The sequence below is a fragment of the Colletotrichum fioriniae genome (genome assembly GCF_027942845.1).
Source record: "Colletotrichum fioriniae strain IMI 355084 chromosome Unknown scaffold_15, whole genome shotgun sequence".
NCBI lineage: Eukaryota > Fungi > Ascomycota > Sordariomycetes > Glomerellales > Glomerellaceae > Colletotrichum > Colletotrichum fioriniae.
Window position 1 is genome coordinate 442,509 of NW_027076851.1, and position 23,587 is coordinate 466,095.

At 50.2% G+C, this 23,587-nt stretch overlaps 5 protein-coding genes and 1 non-coding gene across 6 annotated transcripts; 3 read left to right on the forward strand and 3 right to left on the reverse strand.

Moving 5' to 3' along the window:
• Positions 1 to 776: 776 nt before the first annotated feature.
• On the forward strand, positions 777 to 2,860 carry N0V96_010663 (uncharacterized protein; the record flags this gene model as incomplete). The annotated part of the gene is made up of 3 exons (XM_065759017.1): positions 777 to 1,679; positions 1,800 to 2,460; positions 2,544 to 2,860. 3 exons carry the CDS (start codon positions 777 to 779, stop codon positions 2,858 to 2,860), a joined length of 1,881 nt encoding a protein of 626 aa, XP_065612327.1.
• A 2,542-nt stretch (positions 2,861 to 5,402) lies between these two features.
• On the reverse strand, positions 5,403 to 7,053 carry N0V96_010664 (uncharacterized protein; the record flags this gene model as incomplete). Its single annotated transcript, XM_053189287.1, has 2 exons — positions 5,403 to 6,801; positions 6,908 to 7,053. 2 exons carry the CDS (start codon positions 7,051 to 7,053, stop codon positions 5,403 to 5,405), a joined length of 1,545 nt encoding a protein of 514 aa, XP_053053275.1.
• Positions 7,054 to 10,604: 3,551 nt separating this feature from the next.
• On the forward strand, positions 10,605 to 12,114 carry N0V96_010665 (uncharacterized protein; the record flags this gene model as incomplete). The annotated part of the gene is made up of 3 exons (XM_065759018.1): positions 10,605 to 10,922; positions 10,997 to 11,297; positions 11,357 to 12,114. 3 exons carry the CDS (start codon positions 10,605 to 10,607, stop codon positions 12,112 to 12,114), a joined length of 1,377 nt encoding a protein of 458 aa, XP_065612328.1.
• A 5,081-nt stretch (positions 12,115 to 17,195) lies between these two features.
• Positions 17,196 to 17,531, forward strand: N0V96_010666 (uncharacterized protein; the record flags this gene model as incomplete). The annotated part of the gene is made up of 1 exon (XM_053189284.2): positions 17,196 to 17,531. One exon carries the CDS (start codon positions 17,196 to 17,198, stop codon positions 17,529 to 17,531), a length of 336 nt encoding a protein of 111 aa, XP_053053272.2.
• A 2,503-nt stretch (positions 17,532 to 20,034) lies between these two features.
• N0V96_010667 (uncharacterized protein) lies at positions 20,035 to 21,387 on the reverse strand (the record flags this gene model as incomplete). The annotated part of the gene is made up of 3 exons (XM_053189283.1): positions 20,035 to 20,233; positions 20,296 to 20,695; positions 20,757 to 21,387. 3 exons carry the CDS (start codon positions 21,385 to 21,387, stop codon positions 20,035 to 20,037), a joined length of 1,230 nt encoding a protein of 409 aa, XP_053053271.1.
• A 1,034-nt stretch (positions 21,388 to 22,421) lies between these two features.
• On the reverse strand, positions 22,422 to 22,527 carry N0V96_010668. The gene has a single exon. It is a non-coding gene; the product is annotated as a tRNA-Met (tRNA).
• Positions 22,528 to 23,587: the final 1,060 nt, after the last annotated feature.

Here is a 23,587-nt window from a genome sequence, read left to right on the forward strand (position 1 = left end):
GCATTGATCATGACGGCCCTGGTCTATTTTTCTCTTGTTGTTATATCTAAAACATGTTTGTGTTCATGCAATGATGTTCTTTTATTCTTGCTTCGATTTGAATTGCGATGGTATTACAGCAATCTGCCTAGGTAAAAAAAAAGAAAAAAAGAAAACTACAATCCAGGCCATGAAGTTGACTTAATGCTAAGGGCGATCAAATTATCAATTTTTTCCTCTACTTCGATTTGGATTCTCAATTACAACTTACTCTCATATTGAGCGACCTTAGGCCTTACTCTCAACAGCTGACGAGCGCTATCATCCGATCCCTTATCTCGTCGCAGAGCGCAATGAACAAGTTGCCCATGCCCTCAAACGCGGTCTCAAGCGTCTGCAGATTCTTACTTCGTAGCACTTCGTACATTGTACGCCGTCGTCGAAAATCGTATTGTGCCTGGAGGCTCTACTCCCGGCTCCCCTGACAAGGCTTGCAACAATGGCAACCCTTTCTTATGTGAATGAAGCCATTACGTTATTGGGCAGCAACAAGGCTACCACTATTCATGCAGAGCTGACCACATACAGCTCGACTATAGGAGGCGTACAAGAAAAATAAATTTATCAACGTCTTGAACGAGGTAAGGATGCCTTACAGCTAAAATTAAATACCGCGGCTTTTCCAACTCATCAGCAACTCCCCTCACAGAATCAGCTAACACTCATTCAGAATCTACCTAATGAAAGGCATATAACCGCTTCTCACCAGAATCATGGACCCTAATACGATTGCGAAAATGGACATGGACGATTTGTTATCAATGCATGATATCATGCGGACGCAGTTCGCCGAAGCCCTTGCCAACGACAGGATCCCATTGGAGGTTGAGATCATGCTACGATCGACGACGGCGGAAATGTGCATCAAACTTGGCTCCCAGCTAGCCCGGCAACCACTTCTTGAAGATGCCATCCAGCACCGAGACACCATTCGTGTTGGGGGCTCCCAGCAGGCCCTTGAAGAGTCCGTTCTCCATGGCCGCCAAGCGAATGATGGGTTAATTGGGCACGGCGTCGAAGAGGGGAATCTAGACCTTCACCTCGAGATCCTGACTAACTTGGGCCATTCCCTGGTTCAAAGGTTCGAGCTGAAGGAGAACCCGCCCGACTTGGAGGATTCCATCGCCTGCAAGCGGGAGATTCTGGCCAAGGCATCCAGGAACTCCGAGCGGTATCTCACGGCGCTCAACAATCTTGCTTCATCATTGCGCCTGCGCTATATGTGCACGGAAGAAGACGAAAACGAAAGAGAAGCCAGTGACTTATTTCGAGAGCTGCTGTCATCGGCTGCGCCTGGAACACCGCTGCACAACGCCGCCATAGGCCAGATCGGCGCTACAGCTGTGATGAAGTTCAGGATAAAGAAGACGCCAGAAGTACTGGACGACGCAATCGCAAATTGCAAGATTGGCTTGGAGGCACATAGCCCGGTGGACGACGGCTGGAAGCCGATGTTTAGCATGCTCGTCGAGCTCTACACCGAGAAATTCAACTATACTGGCAATCCGACAGACTTGAAAGTACTCGTCGACGCTTCATGGCGCCACTACGAATCGATACCGGCTGGACATCAAAATCAAGGAGACGCATTCCTGAAACACATCAAGACATTGCGCGAATGCGCATTTCAGCTTCAGCCTGTACATATGTTGGAGCACATCAGTGAGAAATGCCATACCGCGCTCGAAAGCATGCCGGCGGACTCTGCGACCAGGACCCTGTCGCAGGCCGAGTATTCCCACATTCTGGGTCATATATAGTGCTTGTCAGGTACCCTGTTGGACCTCATCGATGTCGTCGAGCATGGCCTGTCTATGTCGGCCGACTTCAATGCGCTCGTCAGAGCCAGCTCGAGCCTATTCCTCTTAGAGATAGATCCATACTGGTACACCGATCTAGCTAGCAAGCTGCATGCGTTGGCTGGGGCATCACCCGACAATCCTATGCGTCAAACTGTGGAGGAAGAGATGCTCGCCGTTTTCAAATCACACTACGACTTTGAGGCCAAACGCTACGCACTTATGGCTTTGGATGGCCTCTTCGAGTACAATGACACAAGATTCCAGATCCTGACAGCTGCTGCGGCGAATAAAATGAACCTATCGAACGATGAGATTGAGCGGAAGATCGTCGAGCTCAATACTGAGAGTGACGAGTCAGTGGAAGAGCAGGATGAGATACCGGAAGAACACGCCAATCCATTCAATCTGGTCCCTGGTCAGCGTTTGGTGAACATCGATCCCCAAGATGGGCACATGGTTTTCGATATCAAAGATTGGGTCAAGACTCTTATAGGTCAGGGTGACGATCTCCGTTCAGACAGCAGCCCTCCCCCCGTCTCTGTTCTAGTCAATAACGACGAGAGATTGGAACGAAAGATGTTTCGAAAAGCTCGCGCGGCAGGAAGGCAGACCAATCCCGGTCTGTGCTACTGGTGTCAGTGGCTCTGCAAACTCGTGGACCCAACAGACGTAGGTTTTGGCTTTGCAAGGGAGATATTCTAGACGGCTTTGCCGGCATCTTCGCCGTTCTGGATGAGCTGCACTTGCAAGAGTCTGTTGATAGCATCACGGTGTATGGAGTGCCTGAGGCCTTCTTCATCCACGCGCTTCTCTGGACGCCTGCCGCCAAGATCTCGCGCAGACAGGCAACAGTCCCTCCTCAGAGTGACGTCGACGTCGGAGACCAACCGAATCCGAGATTTCCCAGCTGGTCGGGGGCCGGCTGGGGCGGCCCCGTGGACTATCGACTGTTCGAGGGGGTTCAACATGCGCTTGACCGGCCCGAGTCTCTGGTACGCAAGTTCAAGCTGGATGGCTAAGACGTCTACCGTGACAAGTGGGCAAAGGGTGGCCGCGATCCCGTCCAACCTCAGTCGGAGCGGGAAAGAATTGAAGAAGAGGGAGATATTACAGCGGGCAGAGATGAAGTGATCGAACAACAGCGAGGATCCCAAGAGGGGGGGAAGAAGAGGGGCCCCCCTCAGGTCAACACCATCTTGGAAATGACGGCCCCCGCCGTTTCACTTACAGCTTTTTCGGTGTCACTCATCGAGGAATTTCTGAGCTTGACGGATCAAATACACACAAAGGGGTCCCAGAGCGTTCGCAGAATAATCGACAGCGAGGGCGATCACTGCGGGCTCTGGTGGTCCCAAGGCGGTGAGGGACGGGCTGAAGATGACACACATCCAGAGCACAAGGAGAAGCTGACTCTGGTCGGTATCTCTGCCCATGGGGTGTGCAGTCGTCCACGGCAAGGGCCAGGCCGCCCTGGTGGGATAATTGCACTCTGGGACAGCGATCGGTTTCCCAGTATTGGTCTGCGGAGTGGCTGGGTGAATGTCATGGTTGTTAACGAGGATGCGAGCCACCAGGACATGGTTTCCAGTCGCTATACCGTAGCCGTCATTCATAAAATGGCATGGGATAAGGCAAAGCCTGTGCAAAGGGTAATTCGGATTGCATAGGGGACGAATGTAGGCATTTAAAGACATAGAATCTGCCTCTCATAAAGCGGATAAAGAACACTAATAGAGTCGCATAACCGGAGGAGGCAGAAATCATGCAGTTGTCTTTTATGCTTTTGCAGCCGTTTTCAGCATCTAGATAACTACTACATAAATTCCTACGTGTGCACAAAGATTATGTCTTTGGCAGGCCTGCTCAGGCACTAGAGGCGGTGACTCAGGCACGTAGTGCCATGCTCAGGCTCACCTCAGGCTTAGAGCGGCGACTACTCAGGATGGCAGCCGAAAAAAGTGGCTGGAATCAGTGAGACAAATCGGGTTATCGGCGAGGACGAAGCAATCGTCAACCTCGCGATTACAATCTACAGCTGTGGAGGTGCGCAATGCTGAGACACTGCCGCTAGAGTAAAATGAGGTTCGTTAACCCGACCGCTGATTAGTACTAAGCTGATGCTTCATAGAATCGTGTTCAACCACTTCTGAAAGAACTTTACCTAGTAAAGCCTGTCCCTAGCCAGAGACTTCTATGCGAATATTAAGATTTTCCTATCTCGCGTCGTGAATCAGATGATAAGAGTTCAGTTGTAATCCAAATCGAGTGTGCCCGAGTCCAGTTAGGACGTCTGGCTCAACAATTATCCCAATCGGCCGACCTGGCTCGAACAGCCTGAGATCGCCGGCGGCGTCGGGGTGTCTGGAAGTGATGTGAAATACGCCATCCTTCAGAACACAGGTCGGGCCAGCTACGTCGCCGTCGACCGCACAAATGGCGCTATCGCCGCCTGGCTAAACAGTTGTATCCAGCTCGGCGACCATCAGAAGTGGTCTCCCTAAGGAGCCAACATACTATCTTGTCTGTTAGTTATAAAACACATTTCCTATCTGCGCTAGGTGTCTCATAGCTGTGCATCAAGAACCTTCTGAGCACGGTAAGTTGTTGTTGGGAATGACCACGTTGGAGAAGACAGCATTATTATATAGGCATTTATCTTGAATGACATCCTTCCTCTGACCTCGGCTCTAATATTCGGCCTGGAGACCCAGTCTACACTCTAGGGTTGCTTGATATCGTTCCTTCCAGCATGTGTTGCGGACCTAAACAAATAGAAACGACAAAACATGACTTAGAGATAGAAGAAAGACTCCTCTCTGATTACTGGCCCGAACAGCGATGGTACTGTCCTGTAAGTTGCGACCTAATGAGAGGCTGCAACATGTATCACAAAATGATTGTTGGAATGATTCATGTTACGCTGATTGAAGAAATTTCGATATGAGTACCTCCTAGATGGATGAGACGCTGTCTACAAGACTCACTCCGGTAGTCGTTATGTTTCGTCCGATGTCTTGTGATATCTCTGAGTCTTACTGCTCCTTTCAGTCTCAGCCTCAGTCCCACTCTCCACTCACGACTGGATTCACTTAGAAGTATCCTCACTCGTACTTTCACTCACATAGTCGCGCTTTTACTACTGCGATCAAGCAAGCATATCTTGCAAAGGATATACACAATTAAATTAGCAATGAATTCTAGATCCGGCTGCTAATTTCAAGCCACAAAGGCTATATGTGTGGATAAGTGCATGTGCGGATGCCAAAGGGATTGTATGCTGACTTCGAACGCAAAGGTCCGCAGAACGATGACAGTCCACGTAGAGACATACCCACAGGCCCCTGCATGACGGAAATGCTGAAACATAACACCTCAATGGAAGCAGCATGGCGCTTGAGATTCTCCGTTAGTTAGTTGGCTAAGCCGAAAGACGTTGCTCGCTTGCAAATAAGTAGTTTGCCACAGAATATTTTAAATAATTCTTGATGCACAAAGTTCACGGGGACACAGAATGACTTGCAGAACCTTTCTGATCTAGACCTCTACAAAGCTCCATTGTTGTCACAACTTTGGGCGTAAACTCCCGTCAGAACCTCTCACTCCTAGTGTCTCCCTCGCTTGTGCGTTCAACCTCCTCCACATATCCTTTCGACGCTCGTGACCTTGCATAAACCGTTCAAACCAGAACTTGTTGAAAGGCGGCAATTCTCGTCCTTTGCCGTCTGCGGTGGGTGGACCAGCGATTCTTCGCAACTCCTCAAAGTACTCCTCAAAGTTTGGGAATACGAGCGCAAACTTTGGGCCATCACCGCGCTGGGCGATACGGGCTACTTCCCAGGCCAGCTGAGCTTGCGTTGATGGAAGGCGAGAGGATGGGACGCGGCCTGCGAGCAGTCGCGCGGCGAGAACGGCTTGGTATTCGAAGATTTTGAACGTGAGGCCTGCGTTGACGGCACCGACGAAGAGAATTGTGGGATCTGGGGTGTAGATTGTGTGGAGATAGAGATTCGGGATGCGGTTGTTGCGGGGGGTAGGAACTGGTGTGTGTTTGGTTGTGGTCGAAGTGCCGGCCGACTGTGGCGTGAAGAAAGGTAGTGTCCAGCTGTAACCCGTGCCGAATATGATGTCGTCTACACCAGAAACAGACGATCCGTCAACGAAGTGAACAGTTCGAGTGGTCGGTTCGATGTGGGATATGGAGGCAACCCGCTTGATCAGGGGGTGGTTGAAAGCCTCATCACCAAAGTACCCGTTGAACGTGTGTCCTTTGACCACAGCATATACAGGTGCTTGAGCCACAGAGGTCAAATCAAACGCGATGTCTCCTGCTGAGACAGAGGCGCCGACTACCACGGCTTTCTTGCCCTTGAATGCGTCCCGACCTCGGAAATGCTTGCTGTGAATCACACTTCCCGGACGATCCTTGGCGAACTCGGGCAGACCGTCAATGGATGGGATATAGGGCACATTGTAATGCCCAGATGCAACAATCACGGCATCGAATCTCTCCTCCCACCAGTCATCAGTGTTCTCACCATCTTTGCGCAGCGTCACCTTCCACTCCTCACCGGAACCGCTTGCTGCAGGCACCTTTTCAGCTCGTTCCACGGTAGTATTGTAGCTGATGAAGTCACCATAGCCCCTTCGGTCGACCAGAGAACGGACATAGTCCTGGACTAGAGACCAGTGTCGGAAAGGCGTATCTTCTCCGTGGAGTGATCTCGAGTGTTCGGATTGCTGAGTTGGAAACGGTTCTTGAGTATACTGCATAGGGACGAAGTCTACATTGGTTTCAAGGTATGGGTAGACTGTGGATTCAGAATACCGCGGCGAGGGCGACTTAGGCAGTTGAGCAGGGAGGTTGGAGGGAATTGTTGCTAGCTGGGGGTCTGCCGTTCGGGAGGAGAGAAGCTTGAGCTCATCTGATTGAATGAGCGGCGGCGGTTTCCCTTCACCTAGCCTATAGATATTGTTAGTACGGGTGACTACTCGGTCTGTGATGGACTGTGTAGGAGGGGCTCCATATTCTCCATCCAGGCCTCACGTCAAGATGAATTTCGACTCACCAGCATCCGCCAGGAGCCTCACGACGCTCAAAAACCCGGATGATGTCAAATGCCTGCTCTTTGGCAAAAGCATCGATCGTGATGGCACCGGCTGGACCGAGGCCGATGACTGCAATGCGCTTGGCGGGCTTCCCTTCTTTCGCCATCTTAGAAAACTTGCAGCGGTGGTTCTGGGTGGCCGTATGGTGGGAGTTTTGTCCACGAAAACACTCAATGATTGTTTTCCTGGCGTCTTATGAGTGAAGAGGTGTGGTGAAGCGGTTATCGGAGAGAATTGCCATGAACTGTGGCCCCACATAGAGCTTCTCACCGGGATTCAATCCTGCAAACTTGGACTAGTAGATCGATGGCACACTCCGTAGAATCCGTACTCCGTCGGTCACCGCCACCTATCTGTACGTATTGTTTTCTCTTATTGTTGCTGTATACGTAGAAGTGGGGAGTGTCCGATACCTAGTCGACACAAACGGCTTTTACCCTTGCAGATAGGACCCGATGTTGGAGAACCAAACAACTAAGCAAACAAGCAAGCACGAAAGGCCAAGGACAAGAAAGTGGTTTCAGCTAAACGAACTTTTGATTTTCAATGGAATTTTTCGAGGGCTTATCTCACGTTCAAATTGTAGACTCATGCTATCTATCTTCCACCATGTAGAAGTTCAAATCCCGATAACAGCCAGTACTGAATAAGTAGCTCGGGGTTTGTCTTGGCGCGATGGTGAAAGATTGCGTGCTCGGTAGGATGGCAGTGATAAACATTAGACTGCAGACCAAAAGTGGAGAAGCTTCAACAACATCCAGCCATCGGTCGGGATGTCTAACTGAATCAAAGTGAGTTTGCCGGCATGGCACATCCTTAGAGTATGGTATAGGGGCGATTGCGTGATGTTCCCAAGACTGTGGCACCGGAACGGGTCTTTAAAATGCAAGGATGTCTTGGAGTAACACTCGTACAGGTAGCATCAATATGCCTGGGGTTCCGTAAAGATAAAGATGGCGTGAAGGATAGCCTCTGAGCTCCAAATGCCGAAATGACAGGTTCGATGAGGAGGATCTGCCTTTGAAAACATGACCAGACCCCTTCCGCCGGGAGGAAAGACAACACCTTCAAGTTTCAGTCGTCTTGCCACCTTGTGCTCACGATAAAATGAGTGAGTCGAAGCAGGAAAGCCTGCAGTCTATTGACTCGCCAGAGCAAGTGACACCAGACATTGAGCCTGACTGGACGCATCATGAAGAATTACGAGCTCGTCGAAAGTGAGTAGACACATGGCAGGAAGAGGACTAGCTGACATAGGTTTGCTGACTTCACTGCTGGTAGAATCGATAGCTCGGTGCTTCCACTATTGTACTTGGGCCTGCTTGTTTTTCAACTTGACCGCATGAATCTTGCAAGTGCGCTCACCGGCGGGTTTGCGAAAGACATCGGGGTAAATCAGGACACAATTAATCTGGGAAACCAACTGATGTTCCTGGGAATCGTCATCTTAGAAATTCCCTCAAACATGCTCTTGCAAAAGGTAAGTGTGGTCTAGGTACAGATACGTAGGACTCTTTTCTTCCTTCAGAGGCCACGATGCTGACAATTTGAAATCAGATTGGGCCGCGCAAGTACATCTCTAGCCAAGTAATTCTATTCGGTTTCGTCGCAACTATGCAGGTATTTCTCGTCGACCGCAAGGGTTTCTTAGCTTCGCGTATGATGCTTGGCCTTGCAGAGGCGGGCTACATTCCGGGGGCTTGCTATACCCTCTCGACTTGGTACACAAAGAAAGAACTGGCGAAACGCATCGCAATCTTGTTAGTGCCGTCAAAATACCGAATCACACTTGCTCTGACTTTGAAAAGCTTCTTCGGAATGTTTAGTGGAAATGCCTTGAGCCCTATACTGGCATCTGGTATCCTCAAGCTCGAAGGCGAACGTGGGCTGCGTGGCTGGCAGTGGCTTTTTCTGGGTATGTATCTCAACGACACTTCTATCTATGGTTCGACCTGACTGATTGTGAAACCAGTTGAGGGTGTCTTTACGATCTTTGTTGGACTTTCGCTGCTATTCCTTCTGCCAGGATCCCCAGACACCCCCGATCCGCTGTTGAGCCCAGGCCTCATCCGATTCAAAGGTTCAGAGAAGGGTATCATACAACGACGTCTAGAGATAGACGATACAGAGAAGCGAGGAGGTGCTCAAGGCATGAGAATTCCTTCAAAGCTCGTATTGAAGACTGTCCTGCACTGGAAACGCTGGCCACACTTTCTGAGCAGCTTTGCCGTCTTCTCCACCTGGAGCCCTCTTACCACTTACACGCCTACCATCATTATGTGAGTATTGGACGAATTGATTTAGGATTGCTCAAAATATTGCGCCATCTTGTGTGTACCATGACTTACACTTTGGATCAGGAATCTCGGCTTCAACCGCATTCAGGCCAATGCCCTTGCTGCGGTGGGCGCGTCGCTCGCTTTGGTCGTTGTCTTCATTTTCGCCTATATCAGTGACAAGACCAACAAGCGTGGATTCTCAGTAATCGGGGCTCAGTTTTGCTATCTGATTGTCTTGGTCGTTGCACGGACGGCACACCCTCATGTGGGCAAGTGGTCACGCTGGGGGCTTTGGACAGCTGTAAACAGCTTCGCGGTTGGGTATCACCCCGTCAACAACTCTTGGGTGCAACTCAACTGCAGGGAACCAGGTGAAAGAAGTATTAGTATTGCGTAGGTTGCCATTTTGCTTATACTAAGTCAGACACGCTGATGCCGAATAGGATGTGGGTGATGCTCTCCATCAGTGGGTTGATGGTCGGAACGCAGTATTATCGAGGGGATGATGCCCCATTGTGAGTAGCTCAAGCTCCAGGCACTGCGGCAGTATGAAGCTCTCTAGTTATTCATCGCTGATCTATCATAGTTATCAAACGGGTCTGAGAACACAAATTATCATGGTATCAGTGGGAATGGCATTCGCAGTTCTCCAGGTTGCAATCTACACTGTTCACAACAGAAGGGTGGCTGAAGGAAAGCACAAGCCCCGGGATGGTGAGGCCCTGCGGATCTATGTGACATGAACAGACTGGAAAGCAATCTATAGCGAAACAGACACAAATTCGCCTTCGAATTCCTTTGATATGCGCTTGTGAGCTTGTCTGATGGGACAACCCCGATTCTTTGCCCCGATCTCGGGGGAAGTCGACGATCACCGGGTGCGGGGAAACACCATGCAGCAGTGGGTAGCAAGAATAGACTTAGCCTATCAACAAACAAATCCTCTCTTTTTGTTTACCACATTAGGCAAAAGGTTATGACCTACCTTACTTTGACTTTTATCTACCTTAGGCCCTTCGAGCGGCAGTGGGGACCTTTTTTGACTTTCACGACCTGAACTGGCAGAGGTCTTTGCAGTTGCTCTTTGGTTTCTCATTTAGTTTACTCAATGGGGAAGAAAATTGACAATGCTCGACCGGGCGGCATATTGCCAAGTTTCAACACAGATTGGCCATGTCGTTCCGAGTGGACGCACATGATTCGTCTCGAAAATTGGACCCGGGACGTGAGCAGAAGATATAAGGATGCAGCTCTGTGCAGTTGCATTTCAGAGCATTGCAGCATCTGGATTGAGTCCAAGCCCCTCACAACCCAACAGACTAACCCTCCAACTAAACCAATCGGTTCCTAAACCGGTATCGCTATCCTCAAACATACTATGTTTGACGTCGTTATTGTTGGAGCCGGTCTTAGCGGCCTTCAGGCTGCCTATTCCGCCCAACAAGCCGGTCTTTCAGTCGCAGTCGTCGAAGCTCGTGATCGTGTTGGCGGTAAAACGTGGAGCGTACCGCTGGCCTCTGGACAAGGCGTCGCCGATCTGGGCGCTGCCTGGATAAACGAGAATACGCAGAGTCGTATGGCGAAATATGTCAAGAAATTCAAACTGCCGACAGTGGCGCAGAGACTCAAAGGTACTGCCGTCATGCAGCTGGCCGACAGCAGTAGGGTCGAGTTTCCATTCGGCATTATACCCGAGGTAGATAAAATCTCTCCAACTTCATTGGTGTATTTGTGTATACCATATTTCAGAGCTCATTCTCGTCTGTTCAGTTTTCGGTTGAGGAGAAGAAGAACCTCGAGAAGATTCGCGACCACATCCAAGCTGTCTCTTTGAAGCATGAAGCTCCTAGGAGAGAAGACGACAAGATATCTCTTGACCAATATGTGCGAGGTTTTGGTGCTCTTCCAAAGACGGTGGAAATGATCAACCTCTGGGCCAGAGTGATGCATGGAGTTGATTCCAGCCAAGAGTCAGCAGCTTTCTTCATTGACTATTGCCGGCGCAACGGCGGCCTATTCTCCATCCGTGCCGATGATCAGACGGGCGGCAACTATCAGCGCTTTCATGGCGGTAAGCTCCACTCTCCGTAGGCTTCTTTTACTTTGCTAATTTCAAAACTTTTTTATCAGGCACGCAACAGATCGCAAACGGCATTGCCAACTTGATCGGAGAAAGCAACATCCATCTTTCGGCCCCTGTCGCTGCAATTGAGAATCATCAAACCCACGTTGTTGTAATCACGTCCAGAAACCAGCGTTTCTTAGGAAGAAAGGCTATCATCTCTGTGCCAAGCGCTATGCTTCGCGATCTCAACATCTCACCATTGTTGCCTCAAAGGGTCCGAGAGGTCACCGACTCATCAAAGCTTGGACACTACAACAAAGCGATTCTATGCTATGAAAAACCTTGGTGGAGAGGTCTTGGATTTAATGGTTTCTTCATGAGCTACAAGGGACCTGTCTGTGTTGCACGCGACACCAGTGTCGACGAGACAGGGACCTTCGCTCTCACCTGCTTCGTCAATGGCAAATTTGGAGAAGATTGGTCCAAGCTGTACCCCCACGAGCGTCGGCAAGTTGTTTTAAAGCAGATAGCTGAGGTTTTCAATGTCGACGTTGACTCGGAAGCGTTTCGTCCTATCGAAACCTTCGATCAGATATGGAAGCACGAGCAGTTCAGTCAGGGCGCTCTTGCGCCTATCACTGAGATTGGCCACTTTACAGAGTACTCTGATGTATACGGCAAACCAGTTGGCAATCTTCATTTCGTCGGCACAGAGTACTCGACTGAGTGGAAGGGTTACATGGAAGGGGCGCTATGCTCAGGAGAGCAAGGAGCCGAGGAGGTTGTTGATGCCCTCCGACCTGTGCCTCGGGCAAGTCTTTGACTCAGAGAATTTCAACCAAGAAGACCATGGTCACGAAAACTGGATTTGATAGTGTAGAGAACCGCATATATCTAAATTGAAGGGTTCTACATCGACACGTCTTGCATTGCCTATCTTACAGGATAATGGATAAACTTAATCAGTAAAACCCATAACCCCAGCTCTAAGTAATTAAGGCCTCAGCGGTTGTTACTGGGCCTTGAGCTAAATGGTGATACGATGTGTGATCATGCAAAGTCTACTCCGCAGTATGCGCACAATGCCACGTCGTGGACCCACCAAAAGGTCCTTTGTACTGTGGTCTCACCGTAATTTTCGCGCCTGGGCAGTCAGTTGCGAAGTTGCGGCACAGCATGTGTAATTTAGGCTGCGACATGCTTCGAATCGGACACCGATATTTTCGGCATCCGACCAACGAGGCCAAGCCACCATGACCAACAGCATTGTTGTGGGCTGAGGGGCCAGGATCTTAGCCCCTGTTGCGTTCATCACTAAATGGCGGCAACGATTCCTCTACGCGTAGCCCTCCTTCAACTGCACAACACGAGCCCCGTCTCAGAGCGTCCAAAACTCCCCCGTTCAATTAGTTAGGGGTATATGTATGAGAGCTCCCCAACTTCATGTCAGTTCTATGACGCCAGCAAACTCTGATGCGCAAGGTCAACTTGGAATCTCATTCGGTCTTTTGCGAACTCCTTCTTTCGAGGAACATTTTACACACATGGAGTCCAAAGATTCGACAGCCGACTTCCCAAGCATTCCAAATCAATCTAACGATCCAACGCCTTTTGTGTTCGACCAAACTGGATTCAACAAGTCGCTTGGCTTTGTCCAAGAAGTGCGGGTAGGTCAGGCCCATTTTAATTGATGGCGACCTAAACACTAACTTATGTTGCTTTTCAGAGCCGGTTCGAGGCTAGCCAGCCAGAGAAATATTCCGCTTTCCTTGAAATTTTACAGGAGATAGACGTTCCGCCCAGGGAGTCAATAGAAGAGTGGCAAGCTGCTCGGGCAGAGAAGCAGGCAGCGGCCCGCAGCAAGCTGGAGGTTCTATTCAACGGCCACGCCGACTTGCTGGAAAAGTTTGATGCGTTTCTCCCAGCCACAAGCACATGAACTGAGAATTGTGCTCCACACAACTTGGACATAGGGAGCGAGAATCTAGAGCATTTTGTGAAACAATAGACTTGATGGTTTATCTCTGCGACTGTGGAGGTGTCAGGACTGTGAACACATGATTTTGGTTGTGGCTCACAACCACAATAACCGTATAAGCTTAGTCTTGTATTTAATCAAGGTAACTTTAAATACTAAGTGAGAAGTTTCTCGTACTAGTGGTCTATCATGCCTTCAATGAGAACTTCGATTAAGATTGCTGAGACTATCTTCCTTAGACTATCATGTTTGTACGTGTTATTCAAAAGCCCCACGATGGTGTCCATCTCCTAATTCCTAATATTAGTACATTAACAGAGAAGCACATGTAGCCTAAGTGCTTAGCGGCCTGCATTTTGTTCTGCATGTCGCAGGCTAACCCTCTCTGCGCTACTACCTGCATCGGCATCTCTGCCTCGACGGTCGAGCCTGGTACCCCGATCGAGGGCATTGACGCCGGCGAGGGTGTCTCCTTGGTTTTCCACGCCGATGGCAAGGATTTGTCCGGATCTGTCTGGTAGTTCGGCATATGTCAAGTTTATCGCATAATGTTTCCCACGTACAAACTATCTTGTTCAGAACTGTATTGAGAGGTACACGCATCCTTCAGATAGTATTATTGTTGAACTAATAACAGAAAAGTCATCGAAAAGTTCTGTGATGATTCGGCTTCGTGCAAAACGGCCTTTGCTTTCTTTGCAACAATTAGTGATGTACTCTTAATGAATCTTATTTGTGAACAACAGCGAGGGATGTCTTGGCAGAATGTTAACGTGTCATATGATAGGTACGAGCCTTTCTTCTTCCTGGAAAAACTCATTATATGTCATCACCAGTAAAGTACGTATTTCTTTCTCAACCAACTTATAGTCATTTCTTTGCGGGCAACACTACATGTTGCCACTCCAAGTCCTCAAGCAGAAAGACCTCAGACGCTACATCAAATCTAGAGGTATGACTAGTAGCTGATATTTTCAATTTAATAACCCGCCCGCGGCTCCTTGAGCTTGAGGCTTTTCTACATGATGAAAACCCGAAGTCTCGGAATAAGTGCAGGCCAGTCTGACTGAAGGGTATCCTGCAACCAAATACCCCTCAGAAACTCCAAAGCCTTCGGGATATTCAAGAAGTTGTTACGATAATACTGCCTTAGTAGAAACTGTTCAAAGAAATGGCGTTGCTCAAGGGTATGACATTCGAGCGCAGCAATGAACGTTGGCCAGACAAGTATGTGTTCCCCTAGTGCACCTTCTGGGAAAGCCTCCAGGCTCCGTTGAAACGTCCCGATAGCATCGACACATAAGGGGAGTGAAGGGGTTTCGTTGTTGTTTGTCAACACTCGACAGAGGTACATGTTGAAGGCCTGCTGGCGGATATCGGCGATAAGGTCAAACGTTGGACAATGATCGGGATACAAGCTGTGGTAGTAGTAGAGACAGTCGAAACTCTCTCGGGAATGGTACAAAATTGCGTTCTTTCCGGCATCCTGACTGACTAGAGGTGCAGCGTAGACTCGCATCCTGGCAACTATGAGCAAGAGAGTCCAGCCAACAGAACATGAATACGAAGGCGATAACTTACTTGCGAATCTGCCTCAAAAGAAAATTGCCCATCTCTCCTCCATCTGTGAGGGCCGCATCACCTCCAATAGCCGTTACGGCGGACTCCAGCATTTGGAAGACAATAGGAAAGTCCGGCATACCATTGACCATGACAGAAACCAGAAGCACAACAATGGCCAGAACGACGAGCTGTTTGGGCTCATCACTTCGATCAGCCAGGTCCTTGCGGTTCAACAGCTGACTGATTGCTAAGGCATAGAGCCTGTCCGGATTGATTACGGGCTGTAGGATCACCCTGCCCGAAAGATGGAATGCCGACACGGCAAGAACGGCGTCCATTACCATTGTGTTTGACCATGCTATTGGTAGGATCAAACGTCGCCATCCGTTATTGATGTCATCCACTACAACCATCTCGGGGGCGATGGCTTCTGAAACTGAATCACACTATCAGCCAAGACTCATAGAGTTTGATCGAAAATGGGTGGTTAATGATAGCGACAGTGAACCTTGAACTTACAATGAGTGAGTAGGAACTCTTTCCACGGCTCCAGCACGCTGAGATTCAATGGCGATAGTGGCCTTGCGGAGACACCGTCGGCATCTGGCCCGGAAGTTTGCGATATGATGCAAAAATCGTCGATGATACCCGATGATGATTCCGCTTTGTCGTTGGCATGACACTTACTGCCAGGGCTATTGACGTCGCAACCTGGTTTTGTCACTGAAGTATCATCTTCAATAGGCCACTGGCCACTATCGCCGTAAGTACGAGCCGAGCTGTTCCAATACACGTCGTCCCAAGTTTGTGAGTCCCGAAACGGCTCGAGTACTTTTGGTATGACCCTCGCGGAACCATGTGGCGCTGTCTGAGCAAGGGCGTCCTTCAACAACGCACTTCGACCACCAGAAATGGACTTTTGCCGTGATGAAAAGCCATCCAAGAACTTATACTTCAAAACAAAGCCGCTGCAAACGATGCCGCGGTTTCTGCACTTTGCGCAACTCGGACGCGTGCCATCGCAATCGATTCGACGTTGGGAGCACTCGTAACATCCTAACCACAACGGAAGTCATCAACCAGTCTGCCTCCTCTTAACGCTAGAATCTGGCTCGAAAGGGACGGCAAACATACCCTTGACTTTGGGAACATATTCACGTTTCTTTCGAGCCATGAATGCTGTCAAGCATCAAGACGCTCCCTCATCTCGGATATATCGCTCTGGTGTTGCCAGGATTAGAAGCTCGTCCAGGCCGAAGTGCGGGGAGGTTGTTTCTCAATGTTGGGCTCCAAGGCCCCCGGACAAGGATCGGGGCACCTAATCGCACTTCCCCCGCAGGAGCGTTCGCTGCGACTCCTGCTCCGGAGATCGGCATGCCCCCAAGCGGCCGAGATGCAGTAGTGTCATTCTCCACTTTCTGAAGACGTCCCAAAGGGGTAATCGGAATGAGAGCACACGTTGATCGGACTGACCCCATGTCCCTTTCGAGACCAGACGGCTTTGCGGTTCTCTTGCGCCTATGTTCTCTTCTGTTGATGAGCAATTCCGAGAGCGCAGCTACAATTGCAAGGATGATGCACAGAGACCCGGGAAGCAATAGACCTGTGGCGTCTTCTCATGCTTGAGTATGACGAATGGGCGATAAACTCGTCGGCCAACCAGATTTCTACCAATGACGACCTCATCAGCCATAGCTTTTGAAGAGTCAAGGTCACATCAATTAGAAAACTTAGCTTTTGCATGAACTTGTTGCTAGTCTCCTTGCCCTGCACTGAGACTGCTTGAAGGTCGCAGATCATCAATTACTCCCCGCTCACCCATCAAAGCGCTTTTGAGCATCTTGTCCGCTTTACCCAGTAGCTACAATACTTTCCAAGCAACCTCAAGATGAAAGACTTGCTTCAAGTAATAGGGAAGCACAGACTTCTCATAGGCTTTCCAATTCTCTCAGTTAAGCTTTCCTCGCAGCAACTCCTACCAGTTCCTGGCCTGCGCTCCCTCGTATTCAATCAATTAGTCTTTTAGTCCACGTCTAGATCATTTCTCTGCCCCTTCGCCGAGATGCCGCAAACTACACGACCGAGACCCGAGATTACACGGAATCTCAAAAATGCGTACTAGATTAGACACTTGAACCTACACGGTTCCACGAGTCCTTCTAGAAAAGCTTACACGGCCGTCCGGGTGCCACCAGCGACTATGTGTCAGGCTCCTGAACTCAAAGACCTGTGGATATAAAGTCCTTCGCTATTAGCCAAGAACAATTCGAATCTTTCTTACACGATACTCCTAGCCCTATCAGAGACCTTCCTCCTCACCAGGTGACAACATCCTACACATCCACCCCACAACAACCGCCAAAATGCTTCCCTCCCTAACCCCCCTCCTCCTCCTTGCCGCCGCAGGAACCTCCCAGGCAATCAGCATCTGCTGCTCCTCCTTCGCAGGAAACACCTGCACAAAAGACCAATACAACAACCACCGCCAAAACGTCATCCTGAACCAAATCATCAACGTCGACGGCCGCAACTGCGTCCGCAAAGGTGCCGGCCCGGGTGCCTGGACCAGCAAGAAGGACTGGTCCGAGTGGTACGACTGCCAGCAGTGGGTCGGGCCCGAGCAGCATCAGATCGAGGTCGGGGAGTGCACCCTCTTCTGCGTCAAGCCCAGTGGTATTCTGAACAAGCCTTGTATTTAAGCTTTGGTAATATTACTATATTTATCAGACGATGGGTTATACAGCATGTTTCCAAGAGGCGTAAAGGGTCGTTAAACTCCAAGTTCTTTTTGTACATTCAGTCTGTAAATGCAACAGAACTGTGTGCAAGACACATCACTAGTATCAGTTTAGCGATTTGACTAGGTTGTTTGTACTGCTATTCAAGTGTCTGAACGCTATCTTACATATCGTTCCCACGCAAATTATAACTCATGCTTTCGCTGTTTGTATAGGCTACTCTCATTCATTGCCCTGTGAGCCGTCGGCTGCCATATCTCGTTATTCTTCTGCCTCGACTTCCGCTCGAACCAGACCACAAAGCATTGCAAGATTGTCATGGTCTGGTTCCAAATGCGTCAGCCCTCACGAAATCATGATGGTGGTGTTGAAAATGTGCTCGTGGAGATCGCACTTACGCCGTTGTCTTGTCAGGGCCCAGCTTTGCGCGTCTAATCGTCCAGATCCGCCTAACCGCAATCATACCACATTATCAGGAGCCGGTACACCATCCATGCACTCGCAACGACCGGGTGCACTCTTCAAAAGAGTCCGATAAAGGGGCAAAATGGAGATGAAGGAGGCCGCCAATGTATTGCAATGAGAGGCTATCACCCAACAGTCATGTCGGAGAGCGTGAGACCTGAAGCTACCGAGGCAAACCAGGAGGATCGCCAGGTTTATGGCACTGGTCGCGAAGAAATATATCCAGGACAAGCACGAGAGGGTGTGCTTGAAAGTTCCGTTGCGCTGTCGAAGCAAATTATACATCGTGTTTGCGGCGAGGAATCCATCGAAAACAGCGCCGACTGATCCATAGAAGAAGAACTCTGTACTGTTGTGGTTGCCCTTGGCGTAGCTGTAAAAGATCACAGCGGCATCGCATGAAAAAAGCACAATAGACATAAGAAACCAGAGACCGCCGAGGACCTAGGTAAGCGCTTTGTATCTCTTGACGCTCGGCTCCCAAGCTGGCGCGATTGGGCCCGGTGCTTCAGGCGCGTCTGGGACTGCAGGTGCGCCCAAGGCTACAGGTATGCCCGGGTTTGCCGGCTGCATATCCTGGAGTTCGTATGCAGGAGGGGGTGAGTTACTGTGGATAGACATGACGAAAAGTGATGGTGTCTTCGAACCCGAGTGGGAAGAATGAATCGGCACAGACTAAAGCAGCGAACGGATGTGGAGTTTGTCGGATAATACGAGGCTCTCGGATTGATGATATTCTTCTGATATTTCTCTACAACGAATGAAGTAGTGTTGCTGGCCCAAACAAGCAAAGTCGGTGTATTCGTTGCTCGTGGTGTTGAATGTGGTCAGGGAGAAGTGAAGTTGTGGAGGGGTGCTGGGCAGTGTAAACAGTTAGTCGTGTCAATGGAGAGGAGAGAGTTCTTTCCGAGACTAGTGGCTGTCTATGGCAGGGAATGCCATTTGCTACTTCCTCCCTTCCGAGACTGCCTACGGGCTGACGGCAAGGGGTAGATCCTGTCTTGAGGGAAGAGCGGACTTCTGCCTTCCTTTGGAAGAAAATCCACATCCGCAACAATGGAAGGTAAGGCAGGTCCAAAACTCCCCCCAACTTGCCTTGCCATCATCTTCAGCCAGTGTCTCCCCTCAGGCCGTCAGGTTTATGTGTACTGCCTTATATAGAGTCACAAAATATTGGCAAACTATAGCTGAAGACTGGACTTCACCCCAATCAATTCGAGTAAGTGGTTGATCGTCTATAGGAACCGCCTGCAGTGTGCGGGAATGTGGCAGATTTGGTTTCCTGCAGGACCACCCAGATGCAAGACATTCAGACCATCTCACCCGCATTAGGAGGCAGGAACTGAAGAGGGTGGCCAGGATATCTAACAGGACAGGATGCCTAATATAACAAGGCTCTTTCTTAGATGAGATCCGACTTCGGGCCAGATACGTATCGTAACCCGGGCTAATTGATAACATCGACTAGGCAAGCGCTCTAAATAAGGTAGGGAAAGTACCCGCGAAACCAGACTGACTCCTAGAGACACTCGTCCCTTCCCAATAGGCGATAAGTCTCTCAGAGGGCCGACTTCTTCAAAGCACAGGTAGGTGGGCACTGCACTTTCTAATCCACCTGTCTGTCAATTAGATAAGCAAGGCACAGGTGGCCTGTGGTTTTGGAACATGCTTGGCCAACGACGGGCTGGATTGGGTGCAGGGGAAGTCAGGTTGGAGGAGATAGAAGAAGTTGATTTGGATCGAAATAGGCGCTGCCAAGCAAGAGACAGCGACGCCTATAGGACAGGAGGGTCAATTATGTTAAAAATGTTGCATTAGGATTGCTACATATCTTCTCAAACTCCAAGTCGTGACGGTCGTGTTCAAACAATGCGTAAAAGACAATGTTTCCCTACGCCAGAAACTCCAACCCGTACTGTCCCGTGTCTTCTCCCGTGTTGTTCTGTTTCAAACGATTCAATTTGTCCCATGTTCCAGAAAAGCTTGCCGCCTCATTTCCTCAGCCTTGGGCAATGGTATCGCGAACAATCTTGTTGCAGTCGACGGGGTTCTCAAAGACGAACCAGTCGTCGCGAGGGATGTTCTTGAAAGCTTTCTCGAAACGTTCCGGCTCATTCTTTGCGGAGATACCAATGGCTGCGATATCAGTGACCTTGCGGATCAGGATCAGCTTGATCCAACCCTTGAATTCGCGGTAACTGCGATTGCTGTTTAGTTCCCATTCAAGAAAAGCCTCGAGGAAGGGGATAGAAGTACTCACATGTCGCCATAAGCCTCGGGGTCGGACTGCGTGGAGTCACCAATGAGGATGAACTTCCTCTTCGGAAGCCAGTCGTGCACCTTCTTCATGCGCTCCACCTTGTACTGCTCTGTGGCCATCGTCAGCGCAGACAGCAGGCCTGCAACCGTCTTCCAGCTTGAGTCGCGGAGAATAATGGACCCAGGCGGGTAGTACTTGTCGCGGAACTCCCTCAAGAACGGATACAGGTTGTATGGGGAAGCCGAGAGGTAGAACCACGGCGACTCCTGCGGCAGGAGGGCTGAGATATTCCGGTACAGCTCCGGCATGCCTTCAATTGGTCTCGGTTCGTTGACGAACGTCTCGCGTAGAATGCCGATGGGGTCGCTCGTCTGCGTCAACTTGATGGTGTCGTCGATGTCTGTGTGGTGCCGTGGTTAGTGAATCGTCGTGACATAGTCATGATTTCTCCCTTGACGTACCTGAAATAATTGCCCATCCCTCTGGAGCAGCGAAGAAAGTCTTCATCTCCAACAAGCCCGTCGCGCCACGCGGGACTGCTGCGCTCGACGTGACCGTCGATCCGGTGGGCTGCTCGTGGATCTTGAGTGTATCCGTGGTAATGCCATTCGACCCCGAGGGACCCAGCTTAAGCTCTTTCTTCTGATGCACGACGCGGAGGTGCCGCGCCGGCTGCACGTCCCACAGGAACGGCATGATCCGCTCCTCAATAGTTTTGCGCTCCTCTGCATCGTCCGAGAGCCCAAGCTTCTCGGCGACGCCCTGCACGATATCGACCACCTTGCATTTCGGCTCCTTCTCGAAAATCGCGGCGACGAACTCGGCCTGCCAGCTACCCAGACGAGAGGGCTTGTATGCTGTGTTATCCAGGAGCCAGACGATGTCGTCGTCAGTCACGGGCCTACCCCAGGGATTGTAGCTGCCTAGATGCGATAGGATGCCGCTGGCGCTCGCGAAGGCTGCCTGCAGGGTCGGTACTGTTGGGTTGGGAAGCTGTGCTTCGATCTCGTCGAAGCGACGTTCTTTGCGGGTTTGCTTCTGCATCTCGTCTGCGAATGCCGCGGGGCTCTTGCCGTCGTCTTTGGCCGCCATGGTTTCGATGTTTGGCGCTGCCTACAAGTCTTTATAGGGATGTCTCTCTGTGTGCAACCTTCGCCTCTTGACAATGAATCAACGGTCACTTGGTCGGCGAGGTAAGCAATGTGACTCGAAAAGGATACTCCTGGTTCCTTGGCGACGAAGTGGTTGGTAGGCTGATGATTCAAGGCTGAAAGGCAGATGTGTCTCGAAGGTAGCTGTTCCTAGTTGACGGGAAACGGTGGAAGATGGTGGGAGGTGCGGCACCTTAGGTAGACGACCTAGAGCAGATGAATGGACGTAGGCAGTACGGGGTAATAGGCGTATGTCTCAGCTGGACGAAGAATTGCTGGGAATATGAGCTTTCAGCTACCTAAGGTACAGCCTATGCCAGCCATAAGCCGTCGGCATCGGCGAGAGGGGGGCAGGGCGAACCGATGCATTATGTCAGAGCTAGAGGCGCTGGCTGCATCGTCTGTGTGGGAGGTGTCCGTGACATGGTTTAGGGCGAGCTGTGACAGGTCGGTCCATCAGATGGCCACTGGCAAACTGCCCAAATTGGTCGCAGCAAAGGCTTGGCTTAATATGCGCTTTCGAGACCCTTGTGACCGCCAGCCGTAAATGACCTAGGGAAGACCAGGCGTGCCAGGCAATGACGATGGACCGATCTGCTTGTAGGCGAAGGTGTGTCGGAGGCGTAGGAAATGTGGAGGGATGGAGGGGTTTGGCAGTCGCAAGTCGCAGTCGCACCGTGACATTGGAAGGGGAAAGGTCGCAGGCGGGGGCGGTAGGCATCCGGGACTCACCCGCCTTACCTCATCAGGCTCCTCTGGGAGCCCCTGCGGTTCGATGGCCATCAGAAAAAGGCATGATCCGAAAATGTCCCGATTGGCACGTGTTCGCGTCACTCGCCAGGGATGCTCCAGGTCAAGGCATCACGTGGCGCTAGCTCTCCCAAAACTCAAAGGCACAACAATATCATTACAGGCCAAAAACAAAAGTCTAGTTAGTTCAAGGCACCGTGTAAAACGATCCCGGAGCAAAACAAATGTCCCTGGCAAGGCTCGAACTTGCGACCTTTGGATATCCCTAGATGATCTAGCGTCATATGTATGTAATATGAGACCAACGCTCTACCGACTGAGCCACAGAGACTGGTTGATTGTGGCTGAGCAGGATGGTAAGTTGTCCATGAAGGGCCATCAGGTGCCAGAGTCAAGCAATTTGGTTGATTTACCCCATGGATCGATCGCATTTCTGTCTCAGTTTCCCTTTCATAGACTGAAATCATTTTCTGCTTTCTTTAAATCCAGTGAAAAAGTGTTCTGGTTTGTTGCCCGCTTCGATGTCATGAGTTCTGATCGGGCTGACCGGAGCGGGCATTTGTCAGGCTGTCAGACGGATATTACAGAATAGGCTACAGATAGGCTATAACAGAGCCAGAAACTCCTTTGAGGCAAATGTATCCGGCAACAATGATTCAAGCTTATCAATACCCAATTTACATCAATGGAGGATATAACATTGTGCAACCTCTCATTTCTTGGCATCTTCTCGTCTACTTCCTTCGCAAAAAGGGTAGTACCTGTTATCGGACATTGATCAAGCCGCCTCAATCAGAAACCACAATAATCACCGCAAAGATGACTTCAACCTTTAAAACCTCTTTTTCAATCACTCACATAACCACAGCCTCAGCCATATTGCACATAGATGGCATCAACTTCCTCACAGACCCCGTCTTCTCCCCGGCGGGCACTAAGTAGGATATAGGCCTAACCGTGCTCAAAAACACCAAAGGCCCAGCCCTACAACTCGAAGACCTCCCTATTATTAACACCGTGCTTCTAAGTCACAAAGATCACCCCGATAACTTGGACGAATTCGGCCGGCGTCTCCTTGACGGCCGCAGGTTTCTCACGACACAAGATGGAGCCCGGAAACTTGCGCCCCGTCCCGGTGTCCAGGCCCTCAAGCCATGGGAAACTACGGCGCTCCGTCTGGGAGGGCAAGACTTTGAGGTCACTGGAGTACCGTGTCAGCATCTTCCCGGAGGTGAAGTGACTGGATTTGTGCTGAGGACAGCAACGTGTGGGGAAACAAACGGCTTGCCCAACATCATTTACATCTCTGGTGACACAATCTACCTCGAGGAGATCCCCAAAGTATTGGAGCAGTACCACGTCTCCGTTGCGATTCTCAACGTTGGCGCGGT